Source organism: Ascaphus truei, chromosome 11, assembly GCF_040206685.1.
Source record: "Ascaphus truei isolate aAscTru1 chromosome 11, aAscTru1.hap1, whole genome shotgun sequence".
In the NCBI taxonomy this organism is placed as follows: Eukaryota; Metazoa; Chordata; class Amphibia; order Anura; family Ascaphidae; genus Ascaphus; species Ascaphus truei.
In genome coordinates this window covers 27,558,893-27,578,174 of record NC_134493.1, presented here as the reverse complement: position 1 = coordinate 27,578,174, position 19,282 = coordinate 27,558,893, and the positions used below count along the sequence as shown (strand labels likewise).

Here is a 19,282-nt window from a genome sequence, read left to right as displayed (position 1 = left end):
TACAGTTTCTGCCCTCATGTGAAGTGGGTTGGGTGGAATTGGGCCCTGGAAAGATTCATGGGAACTTCCTGGTAATTACATGGAGGGGTCCCTTGAGGTCTTGAAGGGGTTCAGGAAAGGATCAAATTGCAGGATCCAACCAGTTGGCACCTGGTAGGCTTAGTGTGACGGAGGTCTGTGACAACCCCCAGAGGACATATAGCCCAAATCACCAGGCCTATGTTCTATAGAAAGAATTTAAATAACCTCCACTCCTTGCTCCCTTTTTATCATTTTTATTGGAGTTTTGATTACTATATCTATGAATGTCAGCTCAAATCTTAAGGCTAGCATTAGTGGAGTTAAAAATATTACAAGGAGATACCTTATTTTTGCAAGAATCATTTTGATAAACTCTTTTCATTCTCCTCCTCCCCCTAACCCCCCCCCCCCCCCCCCCCATTTCAGGCCCTGGGAGTCAAAAGAGATCCGAAGGGGAGATATATAATGATTTCTGGACTCCTAATGAGAGTTAATGCTGTACTGGTCAAACTATACACCCCTATTGAGTGTCAGCCAGAATGTTTGATGGAGACACTTGCGGAAATGGAGTCTCTACCTTTCTAGGACTTTCTGGAAACTGGTGAGAAGAAGATTGAAGAAGTTAGAGATTTCAATCCCATTCAACCCAGTTACGATACTTCTACCAAAACCAATAGAAAATACTAGGCTTCCCACGTCACAAGTGGATCTTCCGTATACTGTATGAACGGCAGCACGTTGCACAATTGCAGCAGCCTGAAAAATTAAAAACCGGTCCCACCAAGGTCTATAGTTATTTCTAGTGAATGAGGTCCTGCTGATAGAGGCCGTAACTTCCACAAAACATGGGAATCATGGACAAACAGGCTGAATTTCAGTGAAAATATCATTTAACAAAAAAAAAAAAAACCTCAATGTATTACTTCCTGGTAACATATATAAATAAAATGTATTTATTAAAAAAAATTCACATGTAGGATATTGCTGAAATTGCAGATTTAAGGTGTACAATATCACATTTACAAAGTTCACACCGGAATAGAGTGTGTGGTGGTGACTCTCCTCCCCCTCTCAGATATTTGAGATTTATAAATGGTATATGGTTTCTACATTTTGTATTTGTTGTATATTCTTAAAAACGAATAAACGATTTAAAAAAAAAAAAAAAAAAGTGCGCCACTAGAGTGGTTTGAAGAAGAATGGATTTCAGTGTCTGGCAAGAGGAGGAAGTTTCTAGTTTACCCCAAAGAAGATGCCCAATACTATTCTCTTCATTGTATATATTCATCTGTATGAAAGGACCACAGCCAATCAACTCTCTTCTTCTCAGTTTTAGTGCATAACCAAAAAAAACAAATTACAATCAAAACAACTCATCTATTAAAATGTTGTGTATCTTGCAATTAACATTTTGAATCAAACACTTATTGATATTGCCGATAAAAAGATCTAGTTAAAAGCCATGATAAAAACACAAGTTTGTTTTTTTTTACTATTGTGCAAGTCTCCCTCATTAGGTGCATTACTTGATAGTGCAGAGTAATTTTGACATCCCTTAAGTATAGCTCATGTTTACCACAGGATACTAAGCATTAGGACACCCACCCAAGGCCTATTCTCGAGCAAGGTCCTTGTTGCATGCTGTGGATTATTAACCTGTTAGTATGTTAAAGCTAAACCTCACATCAGAAAGTTTAAGATACTTTTGGAGTAATCCATCAGTCATTAAAGAAAATCATCCCGTAACACTTAACATTGCTATACATTGAAATATGTTAAATACTGTATAGACGTGGCCAGACACTTGCAGGTCTAACCCTCAGACTCCGTGGTCTCCGTCAATACATGAAAATCCAGTGCAGGATTTATTCCACCTTTAAAAAGAGTGAAACAGCCCATGTTAGCAATGCAATCCTAAACACAATTGGGCTTGTATAATGTGTGTAAGATAAAACACAAAAAACTGGTACTGTAGCATGTCAATGAGAAAATGCATAGCTACTATGTCCTGGCAAAAACATTGAGAGCAGGCGTGATCACACTGGGTAGTATTTGCTACTATGCCTAGTCTTTCTAGTACCATCATCCTGTGGTCTATATCTTTGTATGAGTGACAAAGCAGCCGTTTTCTCCAAGTCCAGTTCCGAATAAAACTCAGATTGGCGACTGGTTGTCCACGAAATAGAAGTAGTGTTGGGACTTTGTGGTGTCTGGGGATTGTCAGAATCACAGCCACTCTCCACCTCAACCTGGATGTAGTTAAGTTGTCTGGATTCTTGGGCTGGCTGCCTCACGTCAAAATTGAAATACGTGACTGGACAGTCCTGCCGAGTCTTCGATTCCCGCCCTGCAGAGTGTCTCTTAAGAAGTGCATGCTCTGAACTGTTGGCTTCTATCGCAGAGGAGCAAGTCTTCTGTTCTAAACTAGATTTTTCTTCAAGGACAGACGGAGAAGATGGTTGACTTTCGAAACTAACTGCTGGAGACTGTGTTGGAACAATTCCAATGTTCTGAGAGTCTGAGCTGCTGACTGAAATCATACAGCTTCTCGATCTTAAACACTCACTGGGTAGAACTCCAATATTCTCATAACCCATTCTTCTTATACAAGATGCCTCTCTTCGTTCGTCACTGTCATAACCTATGTCCCAGACAGCGTAGTTTGAATCTCCGTTATAATGGAAGCCTTCTATTATCCCCAATTCTTCTCGTTCAATCTGACTTCTAAATATATAGGTTGGTTTTTGGTAACACTTCACGCCTTGACACTCCACTGACAGCAGAGGTTTTTCTACCTCGAGGTAATTGTGCTTATAAGAAGCTTGGCTGATTCCACCACCTGAGGTTTTTTGTTCCAGTGTTAAATGACCCCTGTGTCTCATTCGTTCTTCCTTCTGAGCTTTGGTGGAGTAAGCCTAGAAAGAAGAAAAACTATCATTAAAATCAAGCAGAGGATGAAGGCAATTGGAAGGAGGACATTGGGGGAAATGCAGGCAAGGATAAGAAATGAGAATTGCAGCTACCGACAACATACAAGGATAAGAAAGAAAAGTATAAATTGCTCACTTGTTCTGAAACATGAGGTGAAGCAGACTCCAGAATGATCTCACCCCCGATAGGTTCAGGTCTCTGAGAAGATGACAAAACGGAAGACGCTGCTGGAAAAGAAGGATACTTCTCAGATCGATACAGTAATCTTTGTTCTGAAAGTTGAACAGCTATAAGAAAAAAAAAGTGTAATAAATATATCTATATCTATCCATCTATCCCTCTGACAACTCATCATATATAGTTTATTATTATTTTTTTATTGTTGTACAAGTTGTTGTGGAAACTTTGCATTTTTAATATTACTTGAAACAAAAAGGTTTCCATTTGTCTTATTGCATATTACATTCATACGAACACGCACCATAAAGAGCGATGGCAAAAAAGAAATCAGTCGCATTCGTAATCTGGTTTTAAAGCACATCTGAGAGGGCTGTAGTTCTCTTCTGTGTTAGGCCGCGCGTATAGTACCCGCGACCGGCGACGGGACACGTCACCCGTCGCCGCTAGCGAAACTTATACTGTATTCTGCTTTGCGGCGCGGGCTTCCGGGCATTTGATTTGTTCAGGGGCTGTCACATCAGGCGACAGCCCTTAAAAAAAATCAAATATTCCCGGCTTCCAAAGTCTGCGACGCTGCATGGCTGCCGTCGCGCTTACTATAAGCGCACGTGGCAGCGTATTTGTTTTTGTCGCAGTCACGGGCACTATACGCACAAACCCGCGATGTAGTCTGGGGAATCCCCCCACCCCCCCCTCTCCCAGGGCTCCTCTTCTCTGAGGAGTTTAGAGCGGCATCTCCTTCCCTCCGAGCTCTCTCCGATGGTCGTGCTCACGTGACAGGGGTATCCAGCCTCTTCACACTTCAGCTCCACCATTTGTATTTTGCAAACTCTACCTTGCTTCTTCGGGGGGGGGGGGGGGGGTAGGAGGGGGGGGGGGGGAAGGGGGAGGGGAGTAGAGACGATCAGCTGAGGCAGTGATCATTTCTGCTCCTTAAGCCACCATATTAACCCATACATTGCTAGTGTGAATGCACACCATAAAATCTGGTATACAGTACATACCAAAAAGTAAAAATACGGAACCATAGATATGTTAACCCTACAATTCTCCAATAATGCATTTCCAGTAACTAAAAAAACATGATTGGGCCAATGCCATTATATAGAAGGTAATCCAATGTAATAAACATTTGTAGTGACATTGTTTAGGATCTAAAATAATAGCTATTTGTGGATATTCCACAAGATATACATTTAAAAAAAAAAAAAGTGAAATTCATTACTCATGGAGACTGATGGCAGATCCAATAGATATCTTGAAGGGTGGAGAAATGTTGGCCATCTTTTTAGAAAGGAAAGGTATACAGGGATATACCAAATAAGTATACATGGGAAGGATGGTGATCCAGGGAGAAATCCGATTGCCAATATTTGGAGTCAGGAAGGAATTTATTTTTCCCCTTATGAGATATCATTGGATGATATGACACTGGGGGTTTTTGTTTGCCTTCCTCTGGATCAATATACTATAAGTACGGATATGGATAAAGTATCTCATCTACATTAAACATATGTTGTACTTGATGGGCATATATAGTACTGTATGTCTTTTTTCAACCTCGTCTAGTATGAGATACGCAGGTAGATAGAATCCAGTATAAAATAAATAGAAAGTGATTTGTTAACAAAATAAAGGATTAAAAAAGTCAAAATGAATATGAAAATAAAGAAAAAAAGAATCAGTGTGTGTTGTACGACCTGGAGAGGCGGCATAAACAATTAATCAAGAATCTTAGTGTGCATTCACACCAGTAATGTATGGGTTAATATGGCTTCTTACAGAGTCAAAACAATCAGTGGCTCAGCTGTTCTTTCCCCTGAAGCAAGATGGAGCTTGTGAAACGTGTAGTGCGGAGCCTCCGAGATAGGAAGCGGAGTTCCAGGTCCCCCTGTGGTGACATCTCCTGGATACGCCCGCCATGTGAGTGCTCAAAAGGCAAGGAGAGGCCGCTCAGCACCGTTCGGAGCAGCCCGGCGGAGATGGCGCGAGAGCGGGGAATTCCCCATCTACATCGCAGGTTTGAGCATAATCCAGAAGGGAACTGGAGCCCTCTCAGATATGCTTTAAAACTCGATGAGGAATACAGTATGCAAGTGCGTTTTTGTCATCACTTGTTATATTTGTCCATATTAAAAAAGGTGCTACATTATGAGGGTTTGTTTGGTGTGATCTGTCTTTCAGTGAAGGTTGCAGTACCAGTGACTGGGAGAGGAACTTGAAGAGGAAGCCCCCTTTTAAGCACCAGTACAGGGGTTCTCAACTCCAGTACCCACCGGTCAGGTTTTAAGGATATCCCAGCTTCAGCACAGGTGGCTCAAACAGTACCAAAAAAAAAAAATTAACCTCTGTACTACTATTCATAAAAAGGTTTTAAGAGCAAGTAATACATGGAGAGTTGCCTCTTGTTCTCCAGTATATGGGCTGCAGGTGGGACATTTAATTGTAGCAATAATGAACGTTTTTTTTTGTTTTTTTAACCCATCGCTAGGGTCTTTTTTGTTGATATATACCCACACACAAGAATGAAACTATGTTCTTATATGAAATAGCTTGTAGATAAATATAAAACCTTAAATTAAAAACTAATAAACTAATAAAAAAAAAAGGATTTTAAAATGTGATTATTTCCCAAACATTCTATTTTAGCAAAAGTAAATTATACTAGAAAAGGTCCAGCATTATATGTGCTTACATGCAGGACTGTCGCAGTCCGTCTCAGAGATCACACTGATTCGGTTATTCTGCATGGAGCACTGTAACATATTGAATAACTCTTCCGCACGGTGACACTTGAAGCCAAATATACCTGACAAGAACAAAAAAAAAAAAAAACATTTACCAATATACACTGCCGACGTTCTTTGTTCAGGGAAGCAGAAACTACTGTTATCCCTTGTGCAGTGGCAGATTCAGAGAAACAACGCACTTGGGAACTTACCTGGTGCCGTGCGTTGCCATGGCAGCGTGATGCAGTGTGCTGTCACTTTGTAGTGATAACACAACGCCGTGTGATGTTGCTTCGTCATTTGACGCAGAACGAAGGAGGGAAGAACGTTAGAGGCCCCAGGAATCAGTGGGTTAGAGCACGGGAGCACAAACATTTGGAGCTGTGACCCCCCCTGCCTGCTCCCCCAGGTGCTCGCGCCCTTTTTACTTTTTTACCGACGCTCCGGGTGACGTCACATGACCCCGTTCCCATGACACCACGGGGTCAAGTGACGTCACATGGCCCCGCGGTGTCATTTGATGCCGTGTTGCCATGGTGATGCAGCACAAGGCATCGGATTCCCGGTTAGTAGGTTACAGAGGCCTTGTGCCATCCCCCGGCATTTAATTTAAATGCCTTTGGGAAGAGTGCGGTGCCTCTGCAACTGCCCGCACGCCCCCATCCCCCAAAAAAAACATCCCGCACCCCCGGGTTAGAGAGCGGGGCTTCTGTATATGGGGGGTGGGGGAGGGGGAATTTTCCGCCCCAGGCCCAGCCCTAATGGGAAATCCGCCACTACACTACGGTATGAGGGGGGGGGGGGATTTGTAATAGTTTGGGAGCAAGATTGATAATATATAAAGCATGGACGGCAAGCTTTTAACATAAATGCTTTGGCTCTTCAGCACTGGAGGGGCTGAGGAATCCAGCAGTGGGCTGCCAAGCTCATTTGTAGGTGCTCACATGTAATGTCCCTCAATGGTGTATTGACAATCTCCCTCAATAGTGTGCTGCCTATAATATATATATATACACAGTGTCTTGCTTATTCATTGTAAAGATCTGGTGATGCACTGCCATTTTTCCTGCATCAGTTTTTCTTCTAGACGCAACTCCCTATTGCAACTCCCTATTGCAACTCCCTATTGCAACTCCCTATTGCAACTCCCTACTGCAACTCCCTACTGCAACTCCCTACTGCAACTCCCTACTGCAACTCCCTACTGCAACTCCCTACTGCAACTCCCTACTGCAACTCCCTACTGCAACTCCCTACTGCAACTCCCTACTGCAACTCCCTACTGCAACTCCCTACTGCAACTCCCTACTGCAACTCCCTATTGCCCGTTTGAGTGCTACGGCCCCTCCAACACTCGTGATTTCCCCCCCCCCCAAGCAATCACCCCCTGCTAAGTCCTCCTCTTCCTGCTAGATCGCAATCGCAGCGCAGAACATGGTCTCGATCAAAAAACGAGCAATAAGATTATGGCTGTAGCTACCAGGTGCTGTGGCCCCTGGAGTGCCACAACCCATGACAAAACAGTAGTAGCTACATCCATGGGAACCCAAAAGGGTTAATTCAATATACATATTTTCCTACACGTTTCTGTCTCACCGAAGCGCGTAGGAATATTATTCTGGACCCAGGGTCATGTCTAGGGTATGAATGGACCCAGATAGCTTCAACTCATTCCTGTTACAAGCACAACAAGTTCTTTGTCTTTTCTTCACTTTATTGGGGAAAGCGTAGATACACAAAGGCACTTGTGGAAGATGGTGTTGTGAGAGAATGTCTCTACAGAGAATGTGCTTGAAAGTAGGGAAAGGTGAAAAGGATGAGGCCTTGCCAGTAGAGGGGTAACAGAAGACGTACTCACTCAGCCAATGTAGGAAGTAAAAGGAAGTGTGAGGGAACCTGGGTAGCAGGAATAGTCTGGGGACAAATTATCTGTCAGCAAGGCAGAGGGGAGGACAGACTAGCCCATTCTGAGAGAAAGGCTGAGGTTGCTGTAGCAACTCACTGACTGACTGTGTAAACAACATGTGTAACAAAAATGTTTCCTTTTCACATGCAGCAAGCTGCTAGGACAGGGTAACTAACAGGCAGCTAAACTAGGGAGATATGAATCCCACAAGCTGCAAAGGGAGACAGAGAAATGTGGAATCTAGTTCCAGGACAAATATGTATATTCATTAAAGAAACCTTTCTTCAAACTTCTTGAGTGCCTTCTGCCTTCCTACTATTGAACTTATTTATACAGCCGGATCTACCACTGGATCAAACTCTTGTCGGTATATGGTGCACCGCAATGCTTTTGTCCCGGTACAGTGAGTACTATAAGGAGTGCGAGCACTAACACTATCAAAAGGGTTAAATCCCAAAAAGGGTTAAACAGAGGCCTACTGAGAAAGTTAGGAAACTAGAAGATGCTCCCTGGACTCTTGAATCCCAGCCCTGCAATGCAGGAGTCAGCAGAGATCAAACTCTACAGCTGTACTTTGACTAGATTCTTTGGCATCAGCTTTTATTTGTAAAGGCTGCGAACTGTAAATTTTGCTCCATGATTACTGCCAGGTAAAATGGAGAAGTTCAAAGTTTATAAATGTGAGGGGGGGGGGGAGGGGGGAGAAAGTTATATAATGAGCCATTTTCTGCTCCGTGGAAAGGTGAAACCTGTTTTCTGAGATACTGATCGCTGAAAGCAGCGTGTTTGTCGCCTCCATGGGAAGCGAAATGGAGCTTTAAATCTGGGGAGTCATGTGGGCGGCGGCGGCGGCATCCATTGCAGCCTTTCTATTGGCCCACGTGACATGAGGGGAGGATTTAAAGACCAGTAAGTTCTCGGAAACGAGGGGGTCCTCAGAGCTGAAATTTACGTGGTACAGCTCCAGGGGTCCCAGTCTTCCCATCCAGGAGGAGGAAGAGAGAACTGCTCTTACAACTTGGGGCCAAGGGGGGCCAGAGTGCTCCTCTGAAGCGGTCACATGATCATTCTGTCACTGATGGAAGGGGAGGGGCCATCTCATTTCCTGCGCTCCCTGGGATCATTTGAACGTTGCTACCATAGTACAGAGTCCTGAGGCTACAGTTCTGAATGGGGAAATATCAACTGAAGTTATTACAAACAGATTATTCTAAGCTGTAAAAGAGCCCTACTGAAGCGTACTCAATTCTTCCAAGAAATCAGTGTTAAAAAAAACCCCTAAATAAATAAAAAAAAACCTCAAGAAGGACTGTGGTCAACAGAGTAAATACAGTAATGAACATGGAAAAACTAACAGCCATGTTAAAACAGAAAATGCCACAATTCTATAACACCTGGGAGCCCTGGACAGGTTCCTGAACCCCACCCCCCGGCTAGATCCCATCGACAAAGAGCCTACGCGCTAAGGAGCCGGAGAGAAAGAGAGGGGTTAACCTGCCCCCTCCCCCCCCCCCTCCTTCCCCCTCTCCTGTCGTTCCCATCTATCGACTCCCCCCCCTGAGTCTTCTCCCCTGCTTTCCTTACCAAAAAATTAACAAAAGAATTTATTGAGACTATGCGCCCACCTTACAGTCAAGACTCACTATACTCAGATCGTTATGTATCGCACTGGTTGTACCCTCTGTTTGTAATTTATATGTATGTCTCCAATAAAGGAAAAAAAAGTGTTTAAAAAAAAAAAACCCTAAATAAACGCGGATGGAAGGCTTAAAAAAGGTGGCAATTACCGTTTGCAGGTTTATGATCAGCAATGTAATATCTGCAGTTTGTGACCAGTGCGACATTTTGGAAACGTATAACATAGCTGGGTTACCGGTGTAAGATATGCAGGAAACCCGCTTCACTTTTTATATACAATAAAGTAGGAGAGCAAGCGAAAAGTATCAGCGCACCTTAGAGAATCCTCAACGTCTCGGCAAAACCCTTTATCAAGAGAAATACACACACACACTATTTGTTTTCCTCATGGATGGGGGGATTAGAGAGATTAGCTCCGGACAGCAGATGCTTGTATACCAATTAGTACATTTTATTTTTCTACATTGGGGAATGCATCACCGTTACTTTTTATATATAACCTCACCTTTACTCTTCTATACTCTATTTGAACCATTTCTACTTTGGCAGCTGTGAGAATGTTTATTTCTTTGCTGAGCAGTGTAAGGCCAGGTCCATGGTGCCTTCGCCCGTGCCTAGGCGTGCGCGGCCGTGACGTCACCCGCTTCAAGCGAGTGCGTTTTTTTGGCCATGATACGCGCGCCGTCAGTGGGCGTGTCTAGGGCCGTGCCAGTGATGTCACGGAGCTGGTTCGCCCTCGTTGGGCGAACCGCTCACGTGACCGGCCTGTCGCGCCAAGAAATCAGTTTGGACTGACTTTTTGCATAACGGAAGCCCCCTCCCGCACGCCGCATGGACGCGAACACTGCCTTAAAGCAGTCTGTTCGCTCAGCGTCCGCACGGTCTGCGGAACCATGGCCTCAGCATCGCTGCCACGGCTGTTTGCTACAGTAGTTTGGGGAAAATTGAACTGTAAGCATCAGGACACAGAAAGAGCAGCATCGATTTAAACAAATTGATACAGTTTATACACAGTATTACCTTCTCCAGTCTGACATCTTCTACCACAGATGAAGGAAAAGAGGTCAGAGTCGCAGCCATACTTCAGCAAGCTGCGGTACGGCCATTTCACAAACCCTCCTTTTTTAAGATGAAAGATTAAACAAGTCTCTGTAAGCTCCATTACCCCAGGACACATCTTCTTACCGTCATCGTCCACATTTATTACCTTCAAGATAAAAAGAAATGTTTAAAAAAACAAAAACAAAAAAAAAACCACACAGCTAAAATGATAAGAGAAAATCACATTTCAAATGGATTGTAATCTTCTGCCTGGAACTGTACTAAAAGACAAGCGACGGAACGCATGGATTGCAGCGCCGTGGCTCGGAAAACAGGACTTACCCGAAATCTGTTTTCCGCGTCCTCAATGCTATTGCATTTTTCTGTGCAACAGAGACAATGACCCATGGCTTCTAGAGGGGAAAAGAACACATAACGCTTATGAGAGCTTAATATGTTACACTTTCCATGAATCATTACAGCAGTATTAAACCTTTCCCACAAATCAATCTGCAGTATACTGAAGTAACAAAGCGAGAAAACCACACTCTGTGACATGCCAGAGGTGAGGGTGACCCAACACACACACACACTTTAACTACACAAAGAGTAAATGCGTAAGTCACTGCAATGTAAAGATGATGAAGTGACATTCGGAAATGTTCTGTCCATGTTCCCCAGGTTATTGCTGAAAAGGCAGAATTAAAATGGATTAAAGAACAAAAGGTTCTGCAAAAAGCAATTGAATTAGATTGTAATTCTTCATTTGAACAGCTCACAGTTGATATTGGCACAGAGTGCGTTCATCGTAAACAAGAATAAAATGCTTTTCTTTTTTTTTTACATAGGATTGATGGAGGAGATTTCCAGAGCGGACCCCCCCTGCTTCTGGAGATCTTTACTTCAGGAAATGCTAAGGAATGAACTGCAGGCCATTTTTGTTCCACTAATTCAAATGTAATTTTCAATGGAACATAAAAGGATGAATAGATTCAACATTTGTGATAAATGCATGAACTTCTCTCTCTCTCACGCTCACTTTGATGTAACTTTTTTGATCAGGTTCTTAGATACCAGATCAGGAATAATGGGTAGATACAGATATATTGCTCCATCCAGGTACATGGCGCTTCACAGCAGTAATAGTGAGGACAGAACGGGAATAGGCACAAGACATAAAAGTAACATTAGGAAAAAGGAGTATCTGCCCCGAACAGCTTACAATCTAAGTGGTAAGGAGAACGTAGGAAGGTGTGCTGGAAAGTGCGGGGAAAAAAAGCGCAACTAAAATTAACTCACAAAAAGTGAAGGAGTGCACTCTGTCTATTTAAATGCCCCCACACATAGGTGAATAAATGTGTATATAACAAATATATATATTACAACCTCAACCCATACAACATAAGGAGTGTCTGCAGCCAACACAGGGCGTTGCTCAGTACCCCTAAGCACTGGAGAGAAAAAAGGAAAAAACAGCGCACAACGCTCATCGTGAAGAGTGAAACACGTGTATTAATAACAGTTAAAGGTTCTGCGCACATCAGGTTAAAAACAAACAGGCATGGCATGTGGCATGGCGAGGGTTACCGCACAATGGAACTGGAACCACAGATCGAGATGTTAACGTCTGGGTCACGCCTCGTCAGCGGCAAGATGATTCAGTTCTCCCGATGGTAAATGGAGGAAAGTCTCTCACACCATGACACATCCAGCCCGCCGTGGAGACAGCGTTAGATCCGAACAGTTCTGCGCAGGCCAATGTGTTGTGTGCATCTGCACACGCAGATCCAGTCCCACAGTCAGGTTCAGCACACTAGCCGCCCTCCGCACAGCACCGCGGGAAAACTGGATCACGTGACTCAGAGATGCCGGTCAACTGAGGATGTCACTCAAGCACACAATCTCCTGGAGTAACAATGGCACAATAATATGCCGAGCGGAGTGTCGGCAATATAGTAACGCTCCCAATAGTATAGAAATCCCAACTATAAAAAGCTTCTTTGGCACAATCCCAGGGAGCAGTTGTGATTTCTATACTATTGGGAGCGTTACTGTATTGCCCCCACTCCGCTCGGCATATTACTGCCATTGTTACTCCGGGAGGTTGTGTGCTTGAGTGACATCGTCGGTTGACCGGCATCTCCGAGTCACCTGACGTACGTTTAGGTCAGGCCCCCCTTTATTGTATGTCAGTCAGGGACAGTGCCCCATTAGTACGGATCCTTTAGTATTGCTAGATTAAGTAAGTGCATGTCCAAAGAAAGGGATTGCAGACATTCCTAAGTGGGCCAAGCAGAAGTGCCACCAGGATGCCTGTGGGATCAGCCCTACACACGGATCCCCATCCACAGTGATCAGTACTCCCCGAGGAAGTGGCAGTTCTAAATCAGGAGTGGGGAAGTAACCGTAACGTTATACAGGCCAGGATCTCAATAGGGGCCCACAGTAAAAGAGACTGCCGGGTGTTGATAAGAAAGGGGGACCAGACCCAACAGATGAGTAGCACCTAAATAACCACAAGATGCACCTCCCATGTATGTTAAGAGTGGGCACAGGGAAGACTGTACAAATATGAATATCAGCAGTGCTCGACAAATCCATAATAGCTCTGTTCCATAGAACGAGTGTCTCGCGTGCAGACAGACATTCAGCAACAAAGTTCAGCTCAACCCTTTTAAAAATGAAGGTCACCTTCACAAACACAACAGTTCATACCTGCAAACCTGGACAAGAACCTCAAGGCAGCAATCCTTTCTATAAGAGCTTTTCATGTATTATAGTTTAACCTAGACAGAAGCTGACAAAAGTATGAAAATAGCAGCTTTACATGTTGCACGTTTGGGCCTTATTTTTATATTTCATATAGAATACACCTGTATATACATATACACACAATGATACATGTATATAAACCGTGAGTAATGCAGCTGCTCTGTTACCTACAAACGAAGACAACAGTTTGGTTGAATCTCTTTACCATTAGATGGACAAGTAAAAAGGCTATACTGTATATACTTCATTTTGTTATGGAATTGGAATATACAGCCTTGAGCAATACCTATAAAAGGTTTGTTCATTACCAGTAGATTTGCAGAGTAACACTAAACGTAAATGGGTTTATGGAAATTATATTAAAGAACGATTCATTCTTGGAAGAGCCAGTAACCAAAATCTCATAGTTGTACAATTAATGGGGGAAACGCACAGAAATAACCAACAGCAGTAATTGACTACCCATGGATATTGCAAATATACCTAGGCGGTGATTTATCATGACGTTTCAGCTGCAGAACTTAATTAATAAATCAAGAAAAGCCCACTTGTTTCACTGGGAATATTTTTCCTTAATAAATGGGGTGCCTGTTGCAGCCGTGTGATTGTAATAAACAACCCACCTAAAGTTCAAAAAGTTAAGAGGGAACAATATATTGAGAGACAACGGAAAGGGTATATTGCCTTAAACTGGATGGGTTCTTATATGTGACTAATCCACACACAACATTTATAAAAATTACCTGTTTTCTGCAATAAATGGATCTATTGTAAAAATCATCCAAAGTTGCAGGTTCATTTCAAAATTAAGCTTCTTTTGGCATCATTCACACTGGAATGGGATCCCAAACCAAAAGGTTTGGTTAGCACAGGTTTTTTATAATTGTGGAAATGAACCCACCTGTGGAAGATAATTCATTAAATCTCTCTCTCCTCCCACCCCCTCCCTCAACCTATCGTTAACAAGCAAGTAACATTCATTTGAACCCCATAGTGCCATGCTGTGTAACACCATCTTTCTTTATTCTAACAGGTGAGTCAACTTGGTTTGGGTTCTTAGATCAATTATGGAAGCTATGGACCAAGCCAAAAATAATACCGGTTATTAAAGAAAAAGACATCCTGTTGGATTTACTTCTTTCATACACCCGTGTTTTTTTTTTTATATATTCCCCCCCCCCCCCCTCCCAGAATTGTAGCACTTTTGCTATAAAACACAGCAGTTTCCCAATATTCTCCTGGAAACATAACTGCAGCAAATTTACTGATTAAAAACGTTCACGTTGAAATCAATGGTATTTTATCCTTTAATAAAACTGGTGCATTTTTGTGGATTAGTGTTGCTATATTTTTTCCAGATGGGAGATTGCTGGGATTAATGATCCACAAGTTGCTTGAAATTGTGTTAGCATTTATTTAAAGGGTTTCCCAATGTTTTTTCACCAGATTTTGTTGCCAGTAACCAGCACCGTTTTCATTTTATGCAAATAAAGAGGTGTGTGTTTTATACTGTCCCCTGACAGATAATTAAGAGCCTAGCGCATTAAATAGTATTAGGAGAACCACAGTTCCCCAGAAGCTGATTATAGCAAGAGGACCCACAGGTTTACATGTAGTAAAATAAAATAATTTTATTAAAATATACTTATATAATAATAATCACCAAATATAAAATTTGGTATACCTAGGCTGGGTTCCAGCTTGACCACAATTATAAACAACAATAAAATAACCTAAACTAAATCTCAATTCTCAAACAAAAACACCACAACTGGTACCACAAAAAATGGAAAAAAAAGAGATATAATTCCCAGTGTAGGTTGTGCTGTTTGAGGAGAGATATGTTCAGTTTAGGTATAATAGCACATTTTAAAACATAGAATAATGCATTTCTTATACAATGTATAGTACTAACCATGTGCAATAGGTGTTACACTTATAGCCCTAAACGGCAGGGGGATTTTCCTTTTGCTATATTTGAAACAGTGCCCACCCTTCTCGGTTTAGAGGGATAAGATGTTAACATTTCCTTTGAATGGGTTAACTCTTTATGAGCGGATATAGTTCAATATAGCAGGACAGATTGATAAGTTTAATGCAGGATGTAGTTGTTTTGTTATTCATTGTGTGAGAGTTTCTCAGTTAATACCTTATGTGAGTATATATACCACCAGAGTGTTTAATGCAGTCTTACCCCTTTGGTGTGGTTTTCTGGATCTCTCACGTCCACGATCCTCTCACCTACTTGGTGCTGTGGCTTGAATGCACTCACTAATTCGTCAACTGCAGATGCTTGATCTGATCCTCCTATTAGGTTTGCTGCTACCATGTAGATATTATTTTTTTTACAGCTACCTGGTCTGAACAGCACAGTCCCCGCTTTGCGGTTGGTGTCCGCCCCCACTCGGTCTGCGATCTTGCTGCACTCAGCCCTGGCGTGTGCGATCTATTCGTTTTTGATTATTAAGCTCGGCTAACACGGTACAGATACCTGTACATATATATATATATATATATATATATATATATATATATATATATATATATATATATATATGCAGCAAGCTTAAGCCTATAGGGAACCATGTTAAAAATGGTTATTGAGGCAAAAAGTGACACTGTGTGCTCATTTGCATGTCATTTCCCAGAATCCCTTGCTGCAGTGGAAGTGCTGTATGCTGGGTGATAATGGGGAAAGGCGGGGTTGCAGACCTGCCAAAGACATGCAGATGAGCATACAGTTATATTTGCATATATATATATATATATATATATATATATATATATATACAGTGTTCGACAAACCTATACATTTGCTCGCCCCGGGCGAGTGGATTTAACCCCCGGGCGAGTAAATATTGGCCCAAGCAGCACACTTTTGGTACTAGGTGGCGAGTAGATTTTTTTGTGTGGCGAGTAGATTTTTTGGTGATTTGTCAACCACTGTTATATATATATATATATATATATATATATATATATATATATATATATATATACTGTATATATCAAATTCCTTATGCATGAGATCCACATATATTGTTCCGTTTGAATATTAAACACAAGTCATCAACCATTCCTCTCGAGTTTTGTCCTTATTTATAGAAGAAATATGTATATCCTTATAATAAAAGGGGTCCTATATTTTCCGGAACCTAGTCATAGAGTCTTCAAGGTAGCTTGTTAGTTTTTCCATAAGCATAATATGGGATATTTGTTCCCTGACCTTTCTATATGTGGGAGGGTTGGTCTGTCTCCAACATCTAGCGACTAGACATCTGGTAGCATTGAGAATATGTATTATTAGTTCTGACTCATTTTTATTCATACCTTCTAGTGGTTTGTTAATGAGTAGGAACCCTGGATCTCTTGGTACCTTGATCCCAGTGGTATCAAGAATACATTTAAATATCTTCTCCCGTAGGGGCTGAATCTTGGGGTAATCCAGCCAGATATGAGATAAGGATCCTCTCTGTCCACAGCCCCTCCAACATAATGGAGACATATTTGGATCAATTAAATTTAATTTTGTCGTGTTTTTGTACCATCTATACAGTAATTTATAGGAGTTCTCCTTTATTAAACTGCTTCCCAGATGTCTTGCCAATCTTCCCAGCCCAGTTCCTCGCCTGGTTCCCTCTCCCAGGCCAACATATATCTATCTTTTTCTTGGGGACCCAATGTAGTGAGATAACAATATAAAGATGATGTAATTTAGTTTGTTTTCAGGAGCATGTCTACACATCTTCACATAGTATATGAGATCTGGGATGGTCGAATTTTTCCTCTACAAAATGTCTGACTTGTAAATAACGGTAAAAGTCTGTGTTTGGGAGATCACGTTGTTCTTGCAAAATTTGGAAGGATTTCATTTTGGACTGCGAGAATGAATCTATAACCGTTGAGATATCCCTAGTTCTCCAGTTATCTAAATAAGTTTCATGATTTCCTGGATGGAAATTGTGATTGTTCGCTACTTGGGTCATCAGAGAGCTTTTCTCTGTGAGTTTCAATTTTATCCTAGACTAGCTGAGATACCCGGCGTTGCCCGGGATGTGAAGTGTGAATAAGTACGTGTAAATGTTGTATGTGAAAGTTGTAATGTGATGTGAATGTTATGTAATATTAGTTAAAATTGTGTTTGTAAAGCAACAGCAGTAGAAAGCACATGTATATGAGGGCAAATTTGCAAAGTGTATGTTAGTTGCATGTTGTGTGGTTGAGTGTTGTGTGTGAGTGGTGGTGTGATTAGTGTTTGTGCAATAAATGAGACAGACGGTTAAATTGGCATTGTTAGCAAAATATAGTTTATTTGAACGAACAGCTGAGTTCCAGTGGTAGGTGTTTTGTCAGCGGAGGGGGTGTGGTAGCGGGAGATGTGTGGCGTGCGGTGGCCTCCGGAGGAGGACCGTGCGTGCCGGTGCGGATGGTGTTTGGCGGGAGATGTGTGGCGTGCGGTGTCCTCCGGAGGAGGAGCGTGTGTGCCGATGGTGTTTGGCGGGAGATGTGTGGCGTGCGGTGTCCTCCGGAGGAGGAGCGTGTGTGCCGATGGTGTTTGGCGGGAGATCTGTGGCGTGCGGTGTCCTCCGGAGGAGGAGCGTGTGTGCCGATGGTGTTTGGCGGGAGATCTGTGGCGTTCGCTGGCCTTTGGAAGAGCTCCGTGCGGGCCGGTGCCGAAGTGAGTACCTAGCATAGTGTGTGTTTGTTTGTTGGGGGCGTTTGTTTGGTGGGAGATCTGTGGCGTGCCGTGGTCTCCGGAGGAGGACCATGCGTGCCGGTGCGGATGGTGTTTGGCGGGAGATCTGGCGTGCGGTGTCCTGCGGAGGAGCGTGTGGGCCGGTGCCGATGGTGTTTGGCGGGAGATCTGTGGCGTGCGGGCCGGTCCGCGGCCCCTACAGTGTTTGAGGTAGCGGGAGGGAGATGTGTGGCGTGTGGTCCGGTGCCGATGATGTTTTAGTGTAGGACGCGGCCCGTAGAGGGTGTGCGGTTGCGGGAGGGAGATCTGTGGCGTGCGGCCCGGTCCGCGGCCCGTAGAGTGTCTGACGCAGCGGGAGGGAGATGTGTGGCGTGTGGGCCGGTGGCGATGGTGTTGTAGTGTAGGCCGCGGCCCGTAGAGGGTCTGCGGTAGCGGGAGGGAGATCTGTGGCATGGACCGGGGGGGGGGGGTCGAGGGTGGTGTTTTGAAGAGGCATTGTTTGGTGTTGTGTGAATGTCTGTGTGTGCAGTGTTTGGTGTTATCGTGGGTTGTGTGTAGGTGATCGTGCTGATTCTGTACCTGATTCGGCAGTTGTGTGGTAGCAGACGGTGAGGGTTTTGAGAGCTGTGAAGCGTGGCATGCAAAGCGTTCCCAAAGCTCAGTGAGGGGTGGGACAGTGTGGAAGTGGTAGCTCAGTGAGGGGTGGGACAGTGTGGAAGTGGTAGCTCAGTGAGGGGTGGGACAGTGTGGCATTGGTGTTGGACGCAGGGCAATGAGAGTCAGTGAGGGGTGGGACAGTGTGGCATTGGTGTTGGACGCAGGCCAATGAGAGGTGTGCGGGGGCGGGCATGGCCTGAGCCGGAGTGACAGGCCAAAGGTGTTATGCGATTGGCCCTTGGGACGCAGACATACAGTGCTTTCACAAATATATAATAGATATGTTCCAGATAGCATAAGAATGTCTCATTATCAAGTTGTCTGCTACTACCGTTGGACGGTCTTTCTTATCTAGCCAGATTATCTGCCAACGGTACTGGAGAAGTTAAACAGGCTTCTAGCTCTACTCATCTTTTTGAAGTTGGTGGGATGTGCCATTGCATCGCCTGTCCTAGTTGGGCTGCCTTATAATTGTTGAGAATATTCGGCATGGCTAGACCACAAAGTTCTTTTGGACGATTCAGTATGTCTTTTTTTAATACAGGGCTTTTTATTATTCCATATACATTTGATTAATATCCCTTAGAAAGCAACTAGCTCTTGGGGTGGGACACGAACCGGAAGATATAGGAGACGCGGCAAAACTTTCATTTTGATTGCCCAAATACGACCCAGCCACGAAATTGTACTGGCTTTCCAGTTTGAGACTTT

The 19,282-nt window shown here is 43.3% G+C and overlaps 1 protein-coding gene across 4 annotated transcripts; it reads right to left on the bottom strand.

Moving 5' to 3' along the window:
- Positions 1 to 1,460: 1,460 nt before the first annotated feature.
- On the bottom strand, positions 1,461 to 10,914 carry LOC142462960 (fibroblast growth factor receptor substrate 2-like). Of its 4 annotated transcripts, none has more exons than XM_075565169.1 (5): positions 10,789 to 10,914; positions 10,426 to 10,612; positions 5,828 to 5,941; positions 3,088 to 3,239; positions 1,461 to 2,936 (listed from the first exon to the last, which is right to left on the bottom strand). In XM_075565169.1, the coding sequence occupies exons 1-5, from the start codon at positions 10,852 to 10,854 to the stop codon at positions 2,058 to 2,060; spliced, it is 1,398 nt and encodes a 465-aa protein (XP_075421284.1). In that variant the 5' UTR covers positions 10,855 to 10,914; the 3' UTR covers positions 1,461 to 2,057. The 4 variants fall into 4 exon arrangements, with proteins under 4 accessions (XP_075421284.1, XP_075421285.1, XP_075421286.1 ...); XM_075565170.1 differs by having other exon boundaries at positions 3,088 to 3,179; XM_075565171.1 differs by having other exon boundaries at positions 3,088 to 3,176.
- Positions 10,915 to 19,282: the final 8,368 nt, after the last annotated feature.

Bases quoted from the DNA above. Each gene is read 5' to 3' on its own strand.
- LOC142462960 (XM_075565169.1), bottom strand. From the start codon at position 10,854: ATGGGTCATTGTCTCTGTTGCACAGAAAAATGCAATAGCATTGAGGAC. The intron at 10,613-10,788 runs GTAAGTCCTGTT...TTTATCTTGAAG, and splicing joins ACGCGGAAAACAGATTTCGG to GTAATAAATGTGGACGATGA. The intron at 3,240-5,827 runs GTAAGCACATAT...TTTTTCTTATAG, and splicing joins GGACTGCGACAGTCCTGCAT to CTGTTCAACTTTCAGAACAA.